The sequence below is a fragment of the Eptesicus fuscus genome, chromosome 20, assembly GCF_027574615.1.
Source record: "Eptesicus fuscus isolate TK198812 chromosome 20, DD_ASM_mEF_20220401, whole genome shotgun sequence".
Taxonomy (NCBI): domain Eukaryota; kingdom Metazoa; phylum Chordata; class Mammalia; order Chiroptera; family Vespertilionidae; genus Eptesicus; species Eptesicus fuscus.
The window spans coordinates 29,290,328-29,314,378 of NC_072492.1; the positions used below are offsets into that span (position 1 = coordinate 29,290,328).

A 24,051-nucleotide genomic window follows, 5' to 3' on the forward strand; every position below is an offset into this window, starting at 1 on the left:
CATACAAATCTCTGGAAATCAAGAGTCCGTTAGGACAAACGTTTTACATCACTTGCCCTAATGGAGGGCTACTGTAACAAAGACTGTTTCTACAGTTAGTTTGAGGCAGCATTGCTTTTCCAGAGACTGATTTATACATTTTTTTTCATCATGCGCAACCATTTAAATCCATAATTTTTTTTTAGAATCAGGCAACTGTATTGGGCAAGAGACTTTAATAGTCAGTCATTTATGAAGTAGTGTAACTAAATTCCAATAAGAATTAAAAGCAATCTTCTTAGTCATGAAGACACTGCAAATTAAAACCACAGTTGTGACTCCCACCCATCAGAATGGTTGACACTACCTGTTGGAGAAGATGTGGAGCAGGCAGAACCCTTATTTAAAAAAAAAATTTTTTTTATTGATTTCAGAGAGAAAGGGAGAGGGTGTCAGATTGGCTGCCTCCTGCATGTCCCACATTGGGGATCGAGTCCGCAAGCTGGGCATGTGCCCTGACCTGGTTCATATCGATGCTCAACCACAGAGCCGCTGCGGCTGGGCTATTGTCTGTTATCCCCCCCCCCCCCCGCCCCTGTTTTAACCTGAAATAATTTTGTTGGTATTTGAATTGCATTCAGTGGGACATTTCCTTGAAACCACAAAATTCTGTCTGGATTATTATAGTATAAAAGCCCTTCTCTCCTCCTGTTTCCACCCCCCATGTCTGTTATCTTTTAATAAAGTTTGCTAAAAAGAATCAATTGTAGCCCACAATTCCCCATTTGACCAGTGTCTAAAGGGTAGTGGAGGGTGTAAATATGTACTCCTAATTCTGTCATTATAAAGCATTATTGATATTGTCCTTGATTTTTTTTTGAATTTTCTAGTTTGTAGTCATATATGTTTGAAAAGTCAACAGGTTTTCAGAAACAAGTTTGGTTCTGAGGGCTAGATGACCTTTATTTGCTTTTAGCATCCTCTAAAAGCACTTATAAAGCTCTCCCACAACTTTTATAGCCTTTTCTCTGTATGTATTATTGTCTCGGCTGTTATAATTTCCTTTTGCCTTAGATTGAATTGTGAGATTCTAAACTTGTACTTTCCCCCCATCTTTTTTGGTTTGGTATGTAATTTGCATATTTTCACCATGCGAAAGCTATTTTCTATGGTTGGAAAAGATTTTTTTCCCTACAGTGTGAACAAATCATTCTTTGTTCTCTTTATTGTGCCTCCAAACTGGTACGTCCGGTTTATGCTCCAAACAACAAAAGTCTGTCATCAGAAATTAAAATGCCAGTAAGAACAAAGGCAGAGACCCATGAGGAGCTATTGGAGAGGTTTCCTCCTTTCCCCAAGTAACCGCAGTTGCCAGGAAGGTGGAACATTGCTTGGTACACACTCCTTCCTTGTAGTTCTACCCTTGGATTTATTATTATTGTTGGTTTAAAAGTGAATTTACAGCTCCTGGTAATTCTATTCAGGATCTATAAAATCCTCATCTCAGAGATTCTTTGCCATCTTCAATGAGCTCTCTTTAAGAAACCTAAAAATCACTTTGAAAGCCTTTAATAAATGTAATCAGTTTTGACACTTATTTATTTGAGAGCAAAATTACCAGTGAAGATACTGTATAAAACATTAGAGGCAATTGACGATGGCAGCTAAAATGGTGCCTGTAAGGACATATCCATCCTCTGTGTCCTTTCTAAAATGTGCCCATCCTATCTGTTTGTTAGCTTTGTTAGCGCTGTCTCTGTCCTGAAATAGTACAATATAGAATTTGTGCATACTGAAGAGTTCTCTGGGAAGTTTGACATTTGTGACTCCCTTAGGACACTTTAGCATTATGCTTGTAACAATCTTGACTTTAACATATTCACAGATACCTATAAATAGTGACAATGTTTCTTCCCCTCTTCCTTACTTTATAATTAAACAAAGCTTCTAGGAGCTTAACTTAGTGGCAATAAAGGATGGGTAATGAATGTGAGGAAGCATTTTATAATCAGTCCTAATGTGTTTTTTTCTCTACCTGTTTCTGTACATTCAAAGAGGGGTTTAGAGTGGAAGCTAGCATTTAGGTTTGTTTTGAAAGCCATTACTCTGAAAAACATTGTGTGTTCAGATTTCAAAATGTTTTTCTATATCAAAGTAAGCTCTTGTGTATTAATCTAGTGATAACAAACGGCTATTATATAGTGAGTATACCAAGACAGGTTTGTTTTATTCTTTATTGTTTAGTGTAATTTAGTACAGCAGCTCAGTTAAAAATGATTAATTTTTTTAAACTTCAGGGCTTCATTTAATAGAACCAAAAGTTAAGTGCTAGACTTGTGGCATATGAAAATAATAGTATAGAGTAGATTTTGTGTTGGAATACAATGATTTGTTATAGGTACAAATCTTATTTATAATAGTGAGAAGTGGTTTTCATTACTCTAACTATAATTTCAAAGCAAGTTTTATTTTTTATTTCCTTGTTAATAGAAACAGTATATGTATTGAAGAAGAATATTATTTATCCATTGCCCAGCAGACACTTTATTTTCAAAAAGTAAATGACTTGTCATTTGTTGGAAGGAGCCAATAATGCATCTACAATATAATTGGATTACATTAGTGATATACCTTTCAGTCAAAGTGTGCTTAAAATGAAAGAGATTGTGATATCCAGATTTCAGAGAATGTGTAATTACTGCTTTGGGTGTTGAACAAAATTGACTTTTAAAGGCTTTTTCTAAATTTTAAATTTTATTCTATAATAAAATGTAGACTTAAGAGCTGCAGTATGTAATGGCCATGGTTTTCATTTACAAAATTAGTGTTCACAAAGGAATTTGTAGAGAGGAAAATTCTTATAGTTTGCTATGCTGAGTTTATAGCCTTTGTGTTTAATTGGTGATAGGTGGTGCTATTGTTGCATAGTTGGTCTGAAGAGCCAAGCATTCCTCATATCTCTGCATCCCAGGTGCTATTAGAGGGACTTGTCATTGTGGTCAATAAATAAGTTGTAATAAGTTTTATAAGCAAAATGAATATGATGGCTCTTTAGTCATTACCATAATTTAACATTTATAAGAAAAAATATTTATAGGTTGCTGCACTTAAATTCTCATAGAAGATGAAGATCTAAAAAAGTAGTTAATCTAAAAGGCAGCTGTACAAATTTATAGTTTAATATCGGAAGAGTTATAAGCCTTTTATTTTATAATATATGCACTGTTGATATTTTAAACTGCTTGTCTGGCAGGCCTATTTTAAAAAAAAATACCATCAGCATGTTTCTTCTATTGAATGTTTATCATTATTATATCTGTTTAAAGTTCTTGAGTATTTAGAACTAGTTGTATAATGTTTGCCATTTTCCTTATTTGACGTTACATATTCCATCAAACACTTGACAATTATGAAAATGTATTGGGGAAGAAAATGAAAATGTATTAGGAACTACATTACCATTTAAAGTAGTCTGGAAAGCCTTTTTTAACTAATTCACATTTAATCTACTCAATATTTCAATTAGCAGCAAACTTTTTTCTTGAACCACTAATTTTGAAAAACAGTTGTTTTTTTACACTTGACACATGTATTAGCATATCCCTTTTACCTTTGTTTTAATAGATTGCTGTACTCTTTATATCTGAGGAATAAATCTGATATGACTCAAAATAAATGGTCATTCATACGGTGTTATGTGTATAGCAAAAACAGTAACATTTAATGAAGTTTACATATTAATTTTTTATTCATAGAACATTGAAATTAGAAGTATCTTTGTCTTTTAGCACCTTTACCTTCTCAGTTTATAAATGTAAAAGAATAGGTGTATGGGAGGTGGGGGAAATGGGAAGATGTTAGTCAAAGGATGCAGTGTTGGTAAATCCAGAGATCTAATGTTTAGTCATGATGACTATAGTTAACAATACTGAACTACATCCTGGAAAAATGCTAAGTAATAGATTTCAGGTGCTCTTATCACACAGTAAAGGTAACTAAGGAGTTGTCTGCAGTAATCATTTTACTGTGTATATGTATATCGAATTATCCTGTTTTACTCCTTGAATATGTACAGTTTTTATTAAAAATATGTTCAGGAAAAAAAAAAAGGATATAAAAGATGTTTATGGAGGTCAAATGATTTACTCAAGGTGGTTAACAGCTAGTTAGTTGCAGAACCATAACTGGTAACTAGGTCACTGACATTTCACTTCAGGGTTCTTTACAATATATTTTGCTTTTTCTCTTTTACAACATATTTTTGAAATTTACTACAACATTTAAGATCTGCTTTTCAAAAAACCATAGTTGCTTTGGAAAGCAGTCGTGCAGGAACTGAGCTGATTTATAGTAGTTTATTAAAGATTAAAAATTATAGACTTCCAGACAGACTACATGTTCTACCATTCATATCAAGTGCATGCTCTTACAATTTTCTAGGAATATTAATGATAACTTAAGTTATGATATATTTAATGTATATGATTAACCATAAATGTGTATGAGTGTGTGTGTGTGTGTGTGTGTGTTACATACAGACAATAAGTTATGATAACATTTAGGAGATCTCATTTTCATATATTAATGTCCTGAACTTGTTTTCATTTACTGAAATTTTTTTGTCTTCTCTTGCAGATCAGTGGGGAAGCACAGGAGCTCTTCTCTATTCGAAATGGCCCAATTCGGACGGCTAGGATCTTGCCTGCTCCACAGTTTGGTGAGTGTAGCCCTTAAGAAGAAACAAATCATTCAGAACATTTCTCTTTTATTGGTCTTGGACTACAGACAGCAAGAATGATAACTAAAGTCTGTTTTCTCCCAAGTGTCTATACCCCTTCTCCTCTTCCCCCCCCAAGATAAACTTTTAGTCCCGTCAGTTGAGATGGAAATAGGTAATCTTAACCAATTCAATATGGCTATTCACTTTCTGCTGTGTTTTTGATTTATCTTCATCCTCTTTGATCTTGATTTAGCCTCTGACTTGGCTGGCTCTTTCTTGAAGGCCTCTTCTCTCCTGGTTTTCATGGCATCGCTCCTCCCAGGTCCCTTCCTTGCTGACTGTGCTGCTTTTGTTATGTTTCTGGTTTAGCTTTCTTCTCTGGGTATTCCCCAAGTCTCTGTTGTTCTTGTGTCTTAACTCCTTTCCGAAGTTACACTGCCTGCCTTGGAGAGCTTGGTTTTTCATCATTGTCTTGATTAGAGAGGAGTTTGCTCTCTGCATTTCCAGCTATGTCAGAAGTACAGTTTCTGGCTTTTAACCTTGGATCTCTGCTTTAATAATGAATACTTCTTAATATCATGTTTTATTTTTACTTTTTACAGAATCAAGCACATTTTAAAATTAAATCTGCTATTTGGATGTCTATGTAACTCCTGACTCTTTAATGATGTGAGCTTCCTAAGGGTTGTATTTTCTCATTAACTTGTCTGTGTTCACTCAGCATTTTAGCATGTGCACTAAAAACAATCCTACTAATATTATATGCATACTATGAAATCTTCTAAAAAAGGATATTAAGATATTTTAATTTATGTTTTTAAAAATTATCCAGAAGTTGGGAAATCTTCCTTCTAATACTTCTTTAAACAGTTAATTCTCTGATTGGTGAGAATGATGTTTATTAAAACTACCATGTGAGTAGTAATGTTACAGATTAATGTGGTGATTAAATCTCAATTGAAATGAGAAGGAGAAGGTAGTAAGACAATAGTATCCTGAAGTCATGTGGAAATTTTTCTCCTCCTTTTTGAATTTTATGGCATGTACAGATTTCAGCTCTCTTTTTCTCCATCTCTCCTTTGCACTCTCACTCTCTTGCTCCTATTTCTGTTGTATTTATGTTTTGGTGAAATCTTTTGACAAAGAACATTATTTTTTTTGGAATAGTCAGCATTCTCTTTGGATGGTTAGAATCAAGAAAAACTTTATTACTAAACGACTGTGCTAAGTCTTTGTTTCTTTTGTATGTAATTGACAGAGGCAAATTTTTCTTCTTTCATTTCATTTATGAAGCTCTTTTGTCTATGTCAGTTCTTAAACTTTTTCAACTTTTGCTTTGGGCAGATACTTCATGAGAGAGTATAAAGCTATAAAAGTTAATATTACTAGTAAAATTTGGATATGTTTAATTTACTTTGTCTAATTGAAAAAAGATTCTTCCATCTACTGTAACATGCTTACTTTAAAAAATAACAGATTTAAAATATAATTTCATATATATAGCTAAATGTTCTGTTATGACTTGCAAAAATAACATGTCTCATTTATTGTATTTGGTTATTTTTTTTAGATTTGTTTTCATTAAAGTTATAATGCAACTGATCACATAAGATTTATAATGGAAAAAGGAGTACCTTTTGTCCATTTTGCTTTATGTGCTCGTTTTGATGGAATAAAGTCCTTAAGAAATTTCCTGGGCGGGGGGGGGGGGGGAGGATTTGTGTTAGATCTTTTTAAAATATGTTTTTATTGATTTTGTTTTTTAAAAGACAGGAACGAAGTGAGAGGGAAGGAAGAAGGGAAGGATGGGGGAGAGAAAGAGGGAAAGAGAGAGAGAAAAACATCGATTGGTTGCCTCCTACATGCCTCCTACTGGGAATCTAGCCTGCAAGCAGGGCATGTGCCCTGACCAGGAATTGAACCAGTGACATAGTGGTGCATGGGCCACTGCTCAACTAACTGAGCCTCACTGGCTGGTGCTGATTTGTGGTAGCTCTTGTTTGTCTGTAGATGTCTTTATTCTTACATATTCTTGGTTGATACTTTGGCTGGGTAACAAATACTTGTTTTTAAATAATGTTACTTCATAATTTTGAAGGCATTGGTCTGGTGTTATGGTTGAAGAATCTGAAGCCATGTTGATACCTTTTTCTTTGTAATTGGCTTGTTTTCCTCTGTGGCATCCAGTATTCTGAAACTTTTCAGTTTTATTTCTTGGTTCATGCATTGTCCTGAGCTCCTTCAGTGCGGAAATGTAAGGACTATACATAATTTTGAGAAAATTTCTTAAATTGCTTTCTTGATAATTTATTTTCCTGTTTTCTTTTGGTTCTCTCTTTCTGGTATTGTATTATTTGGCTGTTACACCCCTATAATGATTAATTAAAAGGTAATTTGTTTCTTGTTCTTTTGCAAGATTGTCTCAATGAGGATTACTAACACTTCTATTAAATAATTCTACTCTGCCGTCATGATTTTCTTTTTTCTTGGTAATTCTTTTATCCTCATCTTTTCATGCCCATGCATTTCTCTTTCCCTCCATTTCCCTTTCCCTCTCCTTTTTTCCTTGGTATAATTTACATATAATTATTACCAAATAGAATCTAGTGATATATGAAAAGAATTACACATCAGGACCAAGTAACAGATATTTTAGGACTACAACATTGGTTAACATTTGAAAATCAATTATTGTAATTCACCATATCAGCAGAATGAAGAAGAAAACCAAAAGATCATCTCAATAGAAGTGGGAAAAAACCATTGATAAACTTTAATAGCCACTTATGATTTAAAAAAAAAAAACACCTTTCAGCTAATTAGGCATAGAAAGAAACATCAGTATGATAAAGATTATCTATAAAAAGAAATCTAAAGCCAACATCATACTCAATAGTGATATGTTAAATACTTTCCTGTTAGTTTGGGAGGGCTTCCATCACAACTTCTATTTACCAAAGAATGCAGGCCCTAACTATTATAATAAGGCAAGAAAAATAAATAAAAACTGTAAATATTAGAAAGATGTGAAATCCTTTATATATATATATATATATATATATATATATATATATGCATGCTTTAAATTTGTTCTATGTTATGGTCCTTCCTCTGATATAATGTATTTATTTGGAATCACAGGAGCAGCATATTCAATGCAGTGCCTTGCATGGTATGTGGAATATGAATGATGCCCCCAAAGTTAATTTATTCAGTATTTTACAAAAGAGAAACCAGAACTATATTTTTTTAAATTTAAATTTAAATTTTAATTGAGTTCAGAGAGGTAGGGAGAAGGAGAGAGGGATAGAAGCATCAATGATGAGAATCATTGATCGGCTGCCTCCTGCACGTCCCCTACTGGTGATTGAGCCTGCAACCCGGGCATGTACCCTTGACTAGAAGAATCTAACGCGGGACTCTTCAGTCTGCAGGCTGACGCTTTATCCACTGAGCCAAACTGACCAGGGCTAGAGCTATACTTTTGCGTAAATAATTTTTAAAAATCATTTGTCAGTGACCACATGGGTAACACTGTTTTGACTCTAAGCAAGCTTATAACTCTATTAGGAATTATATTAGGCTTGCGCTCATGCAGAAGGATGATCATTTTGGTCTTGAACCTGAACTAGATTTTTGAGAAATGCAGATTCAACCATAGTTGTCATTCTTAAGAGTCCAATGAACTTTCTCCATATAAGAACAGTTTAGAATAAATTCTTATAAGCTAGGGCCTTTATTCTGAGAATAGACGGATTCTTTGGAAACAGTATTCCCAAGTGTCTATGAGCCAGATTTCTGTACTCATCCAAAACACTGGGTAACCAACTTGGCTTATTTTTTCTAGATTATTTCATTGTGACTTACTGCTGAAAAGCTACTATGATTTTTTGTTCTGTTATCCAAGGAATTTGCAATTTCACATCTCAAAAAAATATTAAAAGTTTAAGAAAACTTAAAATCCATCCCAGTTTTTCCTACTGGAGTATAAATGCCAACTATTTTCTGGAGCTTGTAATATTGTACACAGTCCAGTCATGCAGTTTAAAATACTAATTGTTTCTGGTTTTTAATGATATGAATGGCTGAAATTATTTTTCTAGAAACAAACATGAGCAGAACAACTTTAGAGTTGTTAAACCTTTTTTCATTTGCTTATTTTTTTTGTTAATTTTCAAATAGGTGTCCACGTTTTTCTTATTTTTCTTAAGGCACAACTACTGGTTTCATCCTTTTCACAGAACTTAAATGTATTTTTTAGAGTTTGATTTGTTCAGCTGGATGAAATCAGAAATTTTGATTAGGTTCTCCAAGAAGGTCTGCGGTAAATTTTTTTTCCTGCCAAAACACTAACAACCTTCCAAAGGTATTGCTTATAGTCATCACTAGTATCTTGCAAAGAGGGAACCATCTTATTGACATTTAAAATGGGCAAACTATGAGATTTAGGCTTTCATAATGTTTTCTGCTCTAATTACGTCTCAGTTTGCTGTTTTTTTTTTTTTTAAATAACACTTAGTCTTTATCATTGGGGCCTTTACTACTTGGGATAATTTAGGTTTCTGCAAAATTTGGCCAGGCGTGGTACTTAGATAAATTATGACTGGGGAACATATGTTCTGTTCATCTTGTTTGGTTTGTTTGTCTTTTTTTGTTGTTTCAGTGTCAGATTTTTATTGTCAAGATCATTTTGAAGACACACAGCTTCTTAACTATACAAAGTTGGTACAGTACTTAGCCTTCATCTATTATATCTTGTATTTTTTCTTTTCTTTCTAATTCCAGGAGTCTGCCTTCTTTGTGAATCCCCCTCTAACAGGATGTCATGGTTTATTTTTTTCCCCTGTCCTTGGCCATGTGGATGGGCGGAGTTTTAACATTTTACTATCCTCATCCTTTGGGGTGGGTTCCTGTTTCTCTGCTATCTTGGGAACTCCTGCTGTTTGACTGTGGTGTTTGCATGTTACTAAACTGTTAACCATGAACTCTTCAAGCAGACCAGCTGTGCTGTGAGGGCTGTTTGTTATTCCTCAGCATGGTATTTTTATTCTCACTTGGCAAGACCTGTGCTTGTTGTTTCCAGTCTGTTGTGGAACAGTCTCCCCAGAAATTCTGTCTTCATCATGTAACTGGGCAGCCTGCACAGATCTCCAGCACCTGGTCTGTGTGTAAAGAGAGGGCAGTGGGGCACATGGAGAGAGGCAAGCATCCAGACCTGAGTTCTGCATAGGCCTTTGCCACTTGATAGTTGTATGGCTTGGGGTGGGGGGAGGGGGAGTGTCACATCATCTCCCCAGACCTGATGGTGATCGGACTGGGTGTGACCACAGAGCTCCAGCTATTCTGAAGAGATGCCTCAGGGACCCTTTCCAAGGATGCCGCTGGTGCTAACAGGGAGACACTGGCTAATGAGGACTGATTTCCACTCGTCATTGACCAGCAGGAATGTTAATATAAGAAATGTCCAGAGTGATAGAGAATTTTTGTGAGTTTGTTGGAGACAAGATATGCCAGGGAGCAAGCTCTCAAATGCTCTGTTCATCTTAAATTTCTTAAATTTTTTTTTTTTTTTTGTCAGAGAAGTAGTATTTCTAGGGGAGAATGTTTTAGAAGTGTGGCTTTTTTAGTATTTTAGTTTTTGTGATGTCATGGTGTTGAATTTGCAAAATTGATCTGAGTAGTCTCAGTTTATACCTATTTGAACCCTGTAATTAGGGACTTTTCCTCTGAGGGCTATGGTGAGAGGGAAGTATACAGAACAGAAAAGAGGAAGTAAATTTATAAATCAGGTGAATTATAATGCTTATATTTTCCAGACGAATGCTATGTTGATTATATCATTATCACCACATTTCCACCGTTCTGCAGGATGCGTCCATTACCCTAGTTCACTGGTGAGACTTGGAGCTCAAAGAGTGTAGGTAACGGGCATATAAAGACACATCGTTGATAAGTGGTGGGTCTGAGATTGGAAGTTTAAAGCTTGCCTCTTAATCATTTAAGCCTCACTTGTCTCCCAGTATTTGATTTTTCCAGTATTATAGGGAAACCCTTTTTACCACATCGAGGTGTTTCTAGGCTATGTCTCTGCAGAAATCTAACAGTTGTGTATTCATTGAAATATGTATAAAGTAGCTCTGTTTTTTCCATCTTTTCTTCCATTTTGAAGGTCTAAAATATCTTCAGTTGCCCTAGTGTTTTCATTGTCCTTGGAGTCGTTGGTTGTTTAGTCTAAAGGTGAAGAGCACTAAAAATAGTCAATATGGGCACAGTATATAGGGAAGTCATTATCCTACATAACTACATTAAAAATTTTTAAACTGTTAGGATAAGGTATGTCACAAAGACAGCTGCAGTCTATTCAAGTTACGTTCACCCTAAATTAAATCAGCCCTTTAAAAGAAATGTCGCTTCCCTTTTACAGGACTCTCTATAAACTATTAAAAGTACTTCAAAAGGGTTAGTGACGGATATCTTGAATCAGATAAAAACAAAGGTGTAACATGAAGCAACTAAATTACATGTGAGCTTAATGATTGTGACCCAAATAAACAGACTTGTAATGGAGATGCTGATTATTATCAGTACAGTTTAAATGCTTTTTACTGTAGAACTGTAAAAAAGAATGCGGGTGTCTTAGTGAATTGGACAAGTTGTGGTCTTGGAAATCTGTGTTCATTTATCATAACACATTCCTAGGTGTGAAAGGGAAAACTCATTATTTTCTAAGTCATAGTTATTTTAAGGAAGTCTTTTAAAAACATTCAGCTTTATTGAGAAATAATTTTACATACAATGAAAGCCATTACTTTATATAATCTGATGAGTTTTGCCAGATGAATCCAGTTATGTTATTACTACACAATCAAAATAGAAAGCCTTTCCATCACTCTAAAAAGTCCCCTTGTCCACTTCATACCCACTAAAATGGCTGTGTACAAAAGAGGGATAATAAGTGTTGGGGAGGATGTGGACTAATTGAAACTATCATACATGACTCATGAGAATGTAAGATAGAACAGGCACTGGAAAACAGCTTGGCAATTCCTTAAAAATGTTAATTATGAGCAGCTTTAGGTTCACAGCAAACTTGAGCAGAAGATACCGAGATTTCCTTTATATCAATCTATATGTACACCTGCAAATCCTCCCTTATTATCAGCATCCTCCTACAGAGAGTACATTTAGGCTTTTCAAAAACAAACCATTTTAATTTTCAGAAGTTTTTACATTAAAATTTTAAAATTCATTTCTAGTTTCCAAGTTGTAGATCTTTTATAGTTTGTGATTTTTGTTTTTCATTAACTTAGACACACTTTTTCAGTTACCTTGTGATTTTGTTCATGACTCATGGGTTATTTAAAAGGTATTTGTTTTTTTTAAATTTTGAATGCCTTTCCTGATATCTTTCCTTTATTAATTTCTAATTTAATCTTATTGTCATCAGAAGACATAGTTTATATAGACTCCTATTCTGTTAAGTGTTTTGTGATTTATTTTATGGCCCAGAAAATGGTGTATCTTGTTTCATTCTTCTGTATCCATACAGGTTGTCTTTATGCTTATTCTGTTAGTTATATATATACTAGAGGCCCCGTGCATGATTGAATCATGCACGTGTAGGGTCCACTACACGCTTTCGCTTTCAATTGCGGGGGAGCTGGGTGCCTGTCCCAGCGCTGGTGCACCAGGCCTTTCAGAAGCCTCCGGCTTCTGAAAGGCCTGGTGCCGGAGCAGACAGGCACCCAGCTCCCCCGCGGCAGGACATGATCTCGCTGCCCCAGAGGCCCCTTCTGTTCCGCAGCACAGCCATGGCGCAGACGCTGAGCTCACGCCGCCGCTGGCCTGGTGACGTGAGCTCAGTGTCCCGCTGGCCCAATCGGCTACCCCGGCCACCCCAAGTCCCGCCCCCTGCACCTCCCGCTGGCCCAATCGTGGGCATAGCGGAGTGATGGTAATTTACATATTACCATTTTATTAGGTATGACTAGGGGCCCAGTGCATGAATTCGTGCACCTTGAAAGGAACTGTGGGCTTGTGAGGCTGTGGTGGGCACAGGGGCGGGTCTCAGCCCATCCTCCGCGCTCTCTGCTGACAGCCCCGCTCCCGCTGCCGCCAATGCAGAGCGATTGGGGTTGGTGCCAGTAGCTGGTGCAAGTGGCGGCTGCCGGCTTTGATTGCCCCTCAGGAGCAGGGGGAGGTGGAGAAGCCCTGAGGGACGATGGGGCCAGCAGCCGCCACTTGCATCCACTGACGGAGCAATCGGGGCCGGCGCCGGGCACTGTCAGCGGGTGCGAGTGGATGCTCCAGCACCAGCAGTGGGTGTGAGTGGGGCCAGCGCCGGCAGCAGGGGTGAGCGCCGGACGTGACTGTGGCACATGGGAGCAAAGAATTTTTAGTAACCACCAGAGGCTCGCCCCGCCTTGGTCTGGTGCCCTCGCTCACCTGCTCCATCATCCCGCCGCGGCTAATGCCCGCCATATTCTGTGCTCTGCTGCCTGCTGCTGATGCCTGCCATGTTCCGTGCGCATCCCCTGGTGGTCAGTGCACGTCATAGTGACTGGTTGTTCGGTTGTTCTGCTCTTCGGTCTATTTGCATATTAGGGTTTTATATATATAGATAGTTATTCAAATATCCCAAAATAATTGTGTATTCTTCTTGTAACTTTTTTTTCAGTTTCTGATTTATATGTTTTGCCATTCTGTTGTTGGGAACAAAATCATTTAGGATGATAAAATCTTCTTTGTACAATTGATTCATTTTTTTGTTGTCGGTGTTATAGATTTAAGCCATTCTGCTAGCTCAGTGATTTTTAAAAAAATATATTTTATTGATTTTTTACAGAGAGGAAGTGAGAGGGATAGAAAGCTAGAAACATCGATGAGAGAGAAACATCGACCAGCTGCCTCCTGCACACCCCCTACTGGGGATGTGCCCACAACCAATGTACATGCCCCTGACCGGAATCGAACCTGGGACCCTTCAGTCCACAGACCGACGCTCTACCCACTGAGCCAAACCGGTTTCGGCAGCTCAGTGATTTTTTAACCAGTGTGCAACAAGAATTTTTAAAACATGCAATACCTGTCTATTTTTCCCCCTTAGGTTATCAAATAAAAAAATGAGAATAGCCATCTGAAATTATACATGAAATTATCAAAATCATACCTTAAAAAAAAAATCCTCACCAAGTACATGCTTAGAAAAAGGAAGGGAGAGCCAGAGAGATATTTGTTTCATTTATTTATGCATTCATTGGTTGTTTCTTGTACATGCCCTGACCGGGAATCAAACCTGCAACCTTGGCATATGGGTTTGACACTCTATCCAACTGAGCTACCTGACCAGGGCCTCTTTGTATGTTTTAGACAACAGCCTTTTATCATATATATATTTATATATATGTATAATTTAGAAATAGTTTTTCCTAGCCTTGGCTTGTCTTATTTTCTCTTGACAGTGCCTTTCTCAGTGTATATTCAAATATCTTTTTCTTCAGTCTTTTCCCCACTTTGTGTTTCCAGTACTTTCTATTGTTGATTGTTGCTTCTTCATGTTTTCTAGTTTTCTTCTGCAGTATCTAATATATCATTTACCTATCCAATGTGTTTTTCATTTCAAACACTCTATTTTCCATTTTTAGAAGTTGTGCACATACTCATGTGCATTGCATGTATATGGAGAGATCTCCAATGTCTTGTTTTTTTGTTCTTTTCCCCCTCAATGTCTTAACATGCTTGCACTTTCCTCTACCTTCTTGAATAAATGGAGTATGCTTTTCATAGTAGTGTAAATGCCACTCTGTTCTGTTGATTGATTTATCTCATTAATATGATCAAATTGTATTGTATACTTACATGCCTTGAAATATTTGTTTGGGTGTTACACATTGTGAATTTAATGCTGCTGAGGGTTGCTGTTTTGTATTCCTTTAAATATTGTTGGTCTTTGTTCTGGGGTACATTTAAATTACTTGGCTTTTTGTTTGGTATGTCTGGAACAGCCTTTTGTCTAAGGCAGGGGTGTGAAAACATATTCTGAAAGGGCCAGGTGGAGATATTTTAGTCTGTGGGCATCTGTCACAACTATTCACCTCTGTCATTATAGTGCAGAAGCAGCCATTGACAATACTTAAAATAAATGAGTAGTATGTTGAGGCATTCATAGGGCTCATATCAATTGTTCCCCTTGTCTCAGGGATCACTGTCCCATACTACCTGTTGTTCTGCGTCTGGAAACTGTCTTTTCATACATTTGATCTGTTTCTTACATTTTCTAGCAGGAGAGAAAACCCAATCCCTGTTAATCTATTATGGCTGGATGCAGAAGTTCAACACTGCTTTAATTTTAAGTTTTGGGTAGTTTCATATGAATTTTTGTAAATAAAGAAAACAAATAAATTGGGAATGGATTTTGTAGGGTAGTTTAAAATTTAATGTATCTTTGGAGAAGTTGAATCACGGATCCTTTAAAAGGTGCAAGCATTATAGAAGAGTTGCAAGAGTATTATAGCTTTAATTGTGCTGTTTTCTGTCTGGTGCCAGATGTAGCAGCAAAAGAAAATGATAAAAACACCAAGGGATTCCTTTATTTCTTTTGATCTCATGAATAGGTAAAGAAGGCTTAAACTTTCCCTCCCCTCTGACTATCATCAAGGGACTACTATGATTCTTGCCTTTCAGAGAATGGCATCTTGTTTTTTTCCTCCCATTTGCCTGTGATTCTTTTAGTCTTAAAAGCAAGAGGATTGGGCCTCAGTTGTTATCATTTGAAGTATCTTCTTGGCACCTACTTTTTAACCTAGTTTCATTGAAATTTTCCAATTTGTTGCTGTTACTGTGTCTTGCACGTTTTATGTGTATATGGGTTTACTTTAATATTTTGGAATTTTCACTTGTGGTGGAATATGGAGAGAATTTTATTTGAACCCAAGAGAATTTACTAGTATATAGCTTTATATTTAACAGAAACAACCAGATTCATGAACTAATAAAAACTCTTATTTTAAAATGTATGTGAAAAATAACAATATAACTGTGTGTCTGAAAAGGAGTGAGAAGCACAAAATGTAGGGACAGGGTTTATGATGTATGAATATGTAAGTAAATGAAAAGTGTTGGTCATGTTTTCTCATCTTCGGTGATGGGTCCATAGCTGTTTATTATATGATTAAAATATAAAGAAGAGGTCTAAACCATTGAAGAGAAATGAAGCAAGGATTATTAATGGTCTAATTCTTTGTACTCAGTACCCTATGTGGAGATGAAAAAGATGCAAGCAAGGGAAACAAGGAGTTTTTTACTGGGTCAGAAATGGAAATCATAAATGAGAATTTAGATGTTCACAGTGAACTTTTACTGCCTCCGCTGCCACCATGGCACCTCTGAAAAAGATGTGGCAAAGGAAGGCTGAAAAAAAAAAAAAAAAAAAAGCAGATTCTAAAGTTTACTCTTAACCACACCCATCCTGTAGATGATGGAATTGCCAATTTTGAGCAATTTCTTTAGAAGGGAATAAAAGTTATTGAAAAAGCTGGTAATCTCAGTAGAGGGGTTGTAACCTTGAAAGAAGCAAGAACAAGATCACTGTAACTTCACGGTGCCTTTTCCCAAAAGGTATTTTAAATATCTCACCAAGAAATATATGAAGAAGAATTAATCAACAACATAATTTGTTGCTTGTAGTTAGTAGCCAAGAGAGTTAGGAATTTCTTTACTTCCCAATTAAAGCAGAATGAAGAAGGGGAGGAAGATGAGGATTAAAACTCATTTATTTGGCATATTTGTATGAGTTCTTGAATAAATCTTGGGAACAACAGCAGAAAAGTTTATAGTGAAGATATAAAAGGGAGGGATGCCGGGCCAGGTAGCTCAGTTGGTTAGAGCTTTGTCCCAATTCGCCAAGGTTTCAGGTTCTATCACAGGTGAGGGCACATACAAGAATCTGTTAGTCAATTGAATATGCCCTTCTCCAGTTGTACAACACATTTGTATTTTCTTGTCTTTGTTTTTTTAAAATATTTTTATTGATTTCAGAGAGGAAGGAAAAGGGAGAGAGAAATAAACTTCAGTGATGAGAATCATTAATCGGCTGCCTCCTGCATGCCCCCTACTGGAGATTGAGCCCACAACCCGGGCATGTGCCCCTACCGGGAATGGAACCATGACCTTCTGGTTGATAGGTCAACATGCAGCCACTGAGCCAACCCAGTGGGGCTGTATTTTCTTGTCTTTATGTTTTATTTTTTCCTCTACTCACCCATATATTCTTATCCTTTAAAACCTTAATTCCAGTTTGGCATTCTTTGTGAAAACTTTCTGATGAACCAAGCAAAGATGATCTCTATGAACTTTTTGGGTGCTTCAGGAGAGAATCTAATGCCTATCATTTACTTTTCTTCGTATTTCATGTGTACTAGTTTTCTGAGTAGTCTGGAAATTCCTGCTGAGGAGGGATGATTTAATTCTATTTTAGTTTATCTGTTGCATCCTTTCAAATAACTTATAGCATTGAGAGAATCTCTTAATAGTTACTTCTATGTTTAATTTATCGTTAAATATTTGTGTGATTTCACTAATTTTTTTACACCAATTCTCCAAAATGCCTTCATTTTATTTTAGTTTATTGTAATAGCTACCATATATTAATCATTTGCTATGTGCAAGTTATGTAGAATCTCCATTTTACAGATGTGGCAATTAAACTTCAGAATTAAGGTTATAAATCATCTACTTCAGTGGCATGGACTGTCTGATAGCTTTACTTTAGAGGGAGTAGTTTTCCCTGTTCTTGATGATGTTGTGTGTATCAATGTATCTTTCTTTTTTATTGTGGAGTAGCATTCCATTCTATTAAAATACTAAATTATCCGTTTTTCTGTTGGTGGACTTTGGGTTGAGTATAGTTTTGAGGTATTATGAATAAAGCTGTTGTGAACATTCTCATACAAGTCTTTTTTTGTCATGGAGTTTGAGCCATCATTTGAATGCACTGAGACAAATAAATGACTAGAATGTATATAAGATGAGATTCTGTTAAGTGCTTTGAAGAAAAATAAATCAGGTAGGTACCTAGAGCATAATGTAGCATGATCTTTCTGATTGGAAAATATTTGAGAATGAACTAAAAAAGTAGACAAATGAACTAGATAGATGACTAGGGCATAATTGGGTATTTATGCCCAGGAGAAAGAAGAGAAAGCTCAGCATTCCTGAGGCAGGTGTGTGCTTGGCATATTTCAGTGTGGGTGAGCAAGGTGTAGAAATACTGGCATCATGGAAGAAAGAGCAAGAAAAGAGTCAAGGGTGTGAACAGTATTTATTTTTTCTTCACCAGAAAAGTAGATGAATGGGTTCACTATATTACAGTTGCCAGCAACAAAATAATTGCATTAAGTTTATTGAGTTCTCACTGTTTCAGCACCTTGCTTATAGTCCATTGCATTTATTATTTTTTTTATAATTTTCTCAATTCTAGGTGAAGTATTGGTACTTATCCCTACTTTGCAGACGATAGAATTAAAGCATTAAGGAATTAAGTACATTATCCTTTGCCCATAATTTTTTTGTAAGTGGAGAAGTTGATCATGATTTTATATAGCAGTACTTTTTAAAATTTAATTTAAGTGAGCAGAGGGAAGAATTCTGGGCTGTCTTTCAGGGTCACATGTGGCATTTATTGGGCAAGTTATTTAACTTTTCTTACTATCAGTTTACTCCTCTGTCATATGGATGGTTTGTAATCTTGTGTTCCTTAAAGTCTGATGAGTCTCATCTGTGAGAGAGCATAAGAAGCCTGATTATCAAAGTGAAATAATATGGGGCCGTTAAATGTTAAGGGATACTTCACATACGGAACATTTTAACATACAGAGGAAGGTAATAAAGCTAGCAATAATGAAAAAATGTTGTCTTTAATATTTTAAACTATTTGAAGTCACTGTGGAGGCTAAAATGTATATACATATTTTGGCTATTTTAGGCAAGTGGCAAAGATGTCTTTGTAATCATACTTAGGTAAAACTGTTCAAGGCAGTAAGATTTCTGTCCTGTTGCTCTTTCCCGTGGTTGGTTGATGGTACCTGCAACGTGTGTATCTATTTTCCTGTTTTTCCCCTCCTCACCTCATTTTCCACTCCATATCCTGTCTTTAAAAATTCTTTTGCTTAGGTAAGAGACTTATATGAAGATTACCCAGTTCATAATGGAGATTGCTTTATAGCACAAAATGGAAAATTTTGTAAGAAAATAGAAATTTTTAGTGGAAAAAATCTGAGTATAAATTGACAACAGAATCATATTTTTTAGCCAAAATTAAGACCTGTAATATATGACTACAACTTTAAGCTCACATTAAGAGAATCTATAAGGAAAACTGGACATAGACAAACAGAATTAAATACTTTCTAAAATAATTATTTCAAGTAAATAAAAAATGGAATGGAAGAGTTGGAAATGGTTTCAGTGGTCGGCAAACTCATTAGTCAACAGAGCCAAATATCAACAGTACAACGATTGAAATTTGAGAGCCAAATTTTTTAAACTTAAACTTCTTCTAACGCCACTTCTTCAAAATAGACTCGCCCAGGCCATGGTATTTTGTGGAAGAGCCACACTCAAGGGGCCAAAGAGCCGCATGTGGCTCGTGAGCTGCAGTTTGCCGACCAGGTTTAACTGATAAAATGCATTAAGTTGTTCATTAGAATCTTTCTGCAAAAGATTTTCACATTTAGAATTTATTACTATTAGCATAGTTTTGTGTAAAATATTTATACTTAAGACATCATCCACAACATCAAAAGAGCAGAGTTGGAATATTTCATTATCAGTTGGATTTTTATTTGCATCTGGATTTGCTTTTGGATCCTCACAGAAGTGGTTTCTATTTGCTATCTTGAAATCCTTAAGGCTGATTTATGAGCTTAAACTCATTGGTTTAAATGAGTTTACAATGGCATGTATGGTGAGGGGTATTATTTAACATTTTCTGACGTGCAAACTGTCTTGAATTTTTTTGAGGGGGAGAGGAGTTGTGACTTGGTGGGCAAGCCCATTTTCATTACTTTAATTGTGCGATTTATTAGGATTTTAAGCTTTTTATAAATGTTTTAGTGTTATAGGACAGAATTAAAAGGATTTAGAATAAGAGGAGTTTAACAAAAGGACTTTGCAACAGGATTGCAGTAGTTTTTATATTTGATGGATTTGGCTAGCTGGTTTTCATTTCAATCACCATGCTGCATTCTGTTAAATGCTGTAGAACAGGTGTGTGTAACGTCATTCTCTCTATTGTACATGCAAATAAACACAATTTTATATATAAAAAGTTAATCCTCTACAATTTGGAGGATTACAGTATGGGAGAGTGATGACTCCATTAGGCATCATGGAGAGTACATGCTACTATTTATACTGCATGAAAAATCAGGTTAATAGCTACAGTGTTCATGAGATTGTAGAATTTTTATGTTAACACTTTCAAAATTGTATTTATTCAAACTATCCTCAATGAATAGTTACTTAAATTTGTACTTTTCCAACTACTTAAATTTGTACTTAAAATTTTTTTTTTTTTTTGCTTTGATTCCTTCACTAAATACCCATGGAGAGTATGAGTCTTTAGTAAGTATTAGGTGGTTGATCTTCTATAAAGTTTGTGGTACTACATCAGGTCAGCTAAACCATTGGAGTTCTTGAATTCAGGTTTGAGAAACCCAAAACAATCAAACCATTTTGCCAGGATTATTTGCATTTTAAGGCCATGATATTTCATTCATCAGCATGTCAAAGTGGTGTGTTGAATCCAGGTACAAGCTGTGAAGACCTTGCCGATACCAGGAAGCAGAAGGAAAATAGCTATTGTTAAAGGTGGAAGTGAAATAAGTAGGAGTGAAGAGCTGGCCTTGAAGAGATGAAGCTCAGTCATAATGAATTTAGAACATAAAGATTGTGGGCTTTGGACCAGTTAATTTTTAACTCGTGCTTCGTTCAAGGCACATTGTTAATTGTGAAATCTGATTTATTTGTTTCGAAGGGGTAACAGCATACAACCCATAGTTAATGATTTTTAAAGACTTAAACACTGATTGCTGTAGTTCCTAAAAAGTTTAAATAGTTCAACTTATTTTGTATAACTACTATATTTAAAATTTAAAAGTATTTATATTATGTCATGTCACAGTTTAAAAGAAATATATATATATATTTATTGATTTTTTACAGAGAGGAAGGGAGAAGGATAGAGAGTTAGAAACATTGATCAGCTGCCTCTTGCACACCTCCTACTGGGGATGTGCCCGCAACCAAGGTACATGCCCTTGACTGAAAGATGAAATAGAGTACCGGAGACCATGGGATACCAGGACGCAGGCTTTATTGGAGATCACCCTGTCGGCCGCCTTCCAGAAGGGAAAAAGCGAGAGAGAGAGAGAGAGAGAGAGAGAGAGAGAGAGAGAGAGAGAGAGAGAGAGCGAGAGAGAGCTTGCTGGGGTGAGAGTGCCTTTTAAGGGGAGGAAAAGAGGAGATGGGACTTAGGGCACTCAGCCCACGCTGATTGGTGGTTTCATGTAAGGTACATATTTAGGGGCCTAGGGATTTAGGAATTGGGGACTTATATGGCAGGTGCTGATTGGTGGTTCAATGTACAGTCCATATAAGGTGTTCAGGAATGTCCGGCTGCAGGTGGAGTTTACATCATACTCCGTCCATCAGTTGGGGGAAGGGAGGATCTATCATTGACCAGAATCAAACCTGGGACCCTTGAGTCCGCAGGCCAATGCTCTATCCACTGAGCCAAACTGGTCAGGGCTCATGTCACAGTTTAAATGTGTAACCATTAAGGTGCCTCCTCAGTATTAAAACCTCATAATCCTTGGAGGGATCCATTGAAATGGATCTAATTCACTAATAAGTGAAGAGACAGAAAATATTGTTTAAAAAGTGTTAAAGTTTCCTGTCTCTCCCAAATACCTTCATCTTAATTCCCTAAGAAATAGATCCCTATTTTGAAATTGTTGTTTATCTTTATGAGTTTATACATTCCATGCTTCATATAACAAAATATATATGTATGTAAGTATCTAACCACACATACAACTTTTTTCTACCTTTTTCAAAAATCTGTAGTAAAATTGTAAAAATTGCCTGACAAAATTTACCATCTGGACAGATTTTAACTGTACTGTTTAGTAGTGCTAATACATTCACAGATCTCTAGAACTTTTTCTGCTTATAAAACTGTAACTTTGTACCCAGTGAACAGCCCTTTCCATTTCTTCCTTCACCCCAGTCACTGGTAATAGCATTTCACTTTCTGTTTCTATGAATTTGACTACAAGCTTCAAATAAGTGGAATAATAGAGTATTTGTCTTTTTTTATTACTTATTTCACTTAGCATAATGTTCTCAACATTCATCCATGTGTAGACAGGTGACAATATCTCCTCCTCTTCCTCCTCCTTCCCCTCCTTGCCTGGATTTAGATACATTTGCATTTCATGACTTTATTTTTCTGCTCGTTGCTGCTATTATATTGGTTTCATATCCTGTATGAGTTCATTATTATTATCCTGTCTGGGACATCCAGTATAGGGTTGAATGAGGGCAGTTACATTGGGCATCCTTGTGTTATTGCTGATTTTAATGGGAATGCTCTGAAGCATTACCAATGATACTTGTAGTTTTTTTGTAGATAATCATTATTGGGGTAAGAAACTCTTTTGCTGCTTATTTTGTTATTATCATGACTACCTGTATAATTTAATTGAATGCTTTTTCTGCATCTGCTGAAACAATAGGATGAATATGTTAATTGGTTTTGTAATGTAAAATTATTACTATTACTTGGGTAAATCCAACTTGGTTATAAGATTTTACTTTTTCTAATACATTGGTATTTAGTTTAATATTTTTAAAGGATATTTGCATTTATGTTTTGAGAATGGCCTATAATTTTATAATTTCCCTTTCTGGGAAATTAGTTGGTAGAGTTGGGGGTGATTTTTTGAGCTCCTGGAGAATGTGTATAAGTTTTAAGTTTATGCCAATTAAAAGAAAATATATTTTATTCAATTAAAAAATAATTATAGGTTTATTTATACATTTTCTAGTTTTGCTAAAAACTAGTATAAAATCATAACAATTTATAATGAATGTTTTGGTATCTCTTTGGCTGTAAATATTCTGAGAGCATGAAAATAATGGGTATTATATAAGAATACTTCTCAAAATTTTGTTTTACATTTTATATTCCATATCAGGTACTCAAAAGTGTGACAGCTTTGCAGAGAAAAGGCCCCTTCTTGGTGTTTGTAAGAGCACTGGATCTTCTGGGTAAGGAAATTTTAAAAATTCTTTGAACCATTATTAAAAATTCATATTATGATTTCAGAGGGAAAACTTTGATGACTCATTTCCCCAATGATTTTAAGATGACTACTGTGTTTTCAGTTAGTGCATCTCCTCAACTCGAACTCCTAACTGCAAGGAGAATACTAGTTTTGTTAGTAAGGAAGATGATTAAAATGGGTATTAGCCTTGGCAACCAGGAGTTCCTGTCACATGCTTTCAGCTCATAGTTTGCACTTTAGATCATGGATGCAGTGGAGAAGGGAAGAATGTGTTAATGGTATAGCATGATTAGATTTTAGAGTCTTAATTGTGCTTTTTTAGGGAAATGATTTGACTACATGTGATATAAGTGTAAATTTGGGGGTTGAACTAGGCACAAATTTACAGTGTACTTAGCACTATGTCAGGTATGGGGTAAAGATACAAAAGTATGAAAACCCAATTCCTTATCCCAAAGCCTTAAGGATATAGCTGGGAAAAACAAAAAAAGTATAGCACACAGAAAATAATAATAACTAGAGGCCCAGTGCACGAAAATTCATGCACTCCGGCGGGGTCCCTCAGCCCAGCCTGCGCCCTCTCACAGTCCGGGACCCCTCGGGGGATGTCCACCTGCCAGCTTAGGATTGCTCACTGGGGGATCAGGCCTAAGCTGGCTGTCAGACATCCCTCTGGCAGCACCGGGAGTGGGCCTAAGCTGCAGTTGGACATCCTTAGTGCTGCCGAGGAGGCGGGAGAGGCTTCCGCCACCGCCGCTGCACTGGCCAGCCATGAGCTGGCTTCTGGCTGAGCGGTGCTCCCCCTGTGGAAGCGCACTGACCACCAGGGGGCAGCTCCTGTGTTGAGCGTCTGCCCCCTGGCGGTCAGTGCTCATCATAGCGACTGGTTGTTCCCTGTCGTTCCATTAGGGTCAATTTGCATATTACCCTTTTATTATATAGGAATATATATATAAAAGGAATTCAGTGAAAGTAGAGATCATTGTGTGTGTGGATTAAGGGGTG

The 24,051-nt window shown here is 36.2% G+C and overlaps 1 protein-coding gene across 1 annotated transcript in view; it reads left to right on the forward strand.

The window, feature by feature from the left end:
• The window catches only part of BCAS3 (BCAS3 microtubule associated cell migration factor), a 464,879-nt gene that overhangs the window by 41,646 nt on the left and 399,182 nt on the right, over window positions 1-24,051 (forward strand). Inside the window, exons 6-7 of the mRNA XM_028157532.2 lie at window positions 4,615-4,696; window positions 22,957-23,029. Coding sequence (XP_028013333.1) covers window positions 4,615-4,696; window positions 22,957-23,029 — 155 coding nt within the window. The remainder of the gene's footprint in view (window positions 1-4,614; window positions 4,697-22,956; window positions 23,030-24,051) is intronic.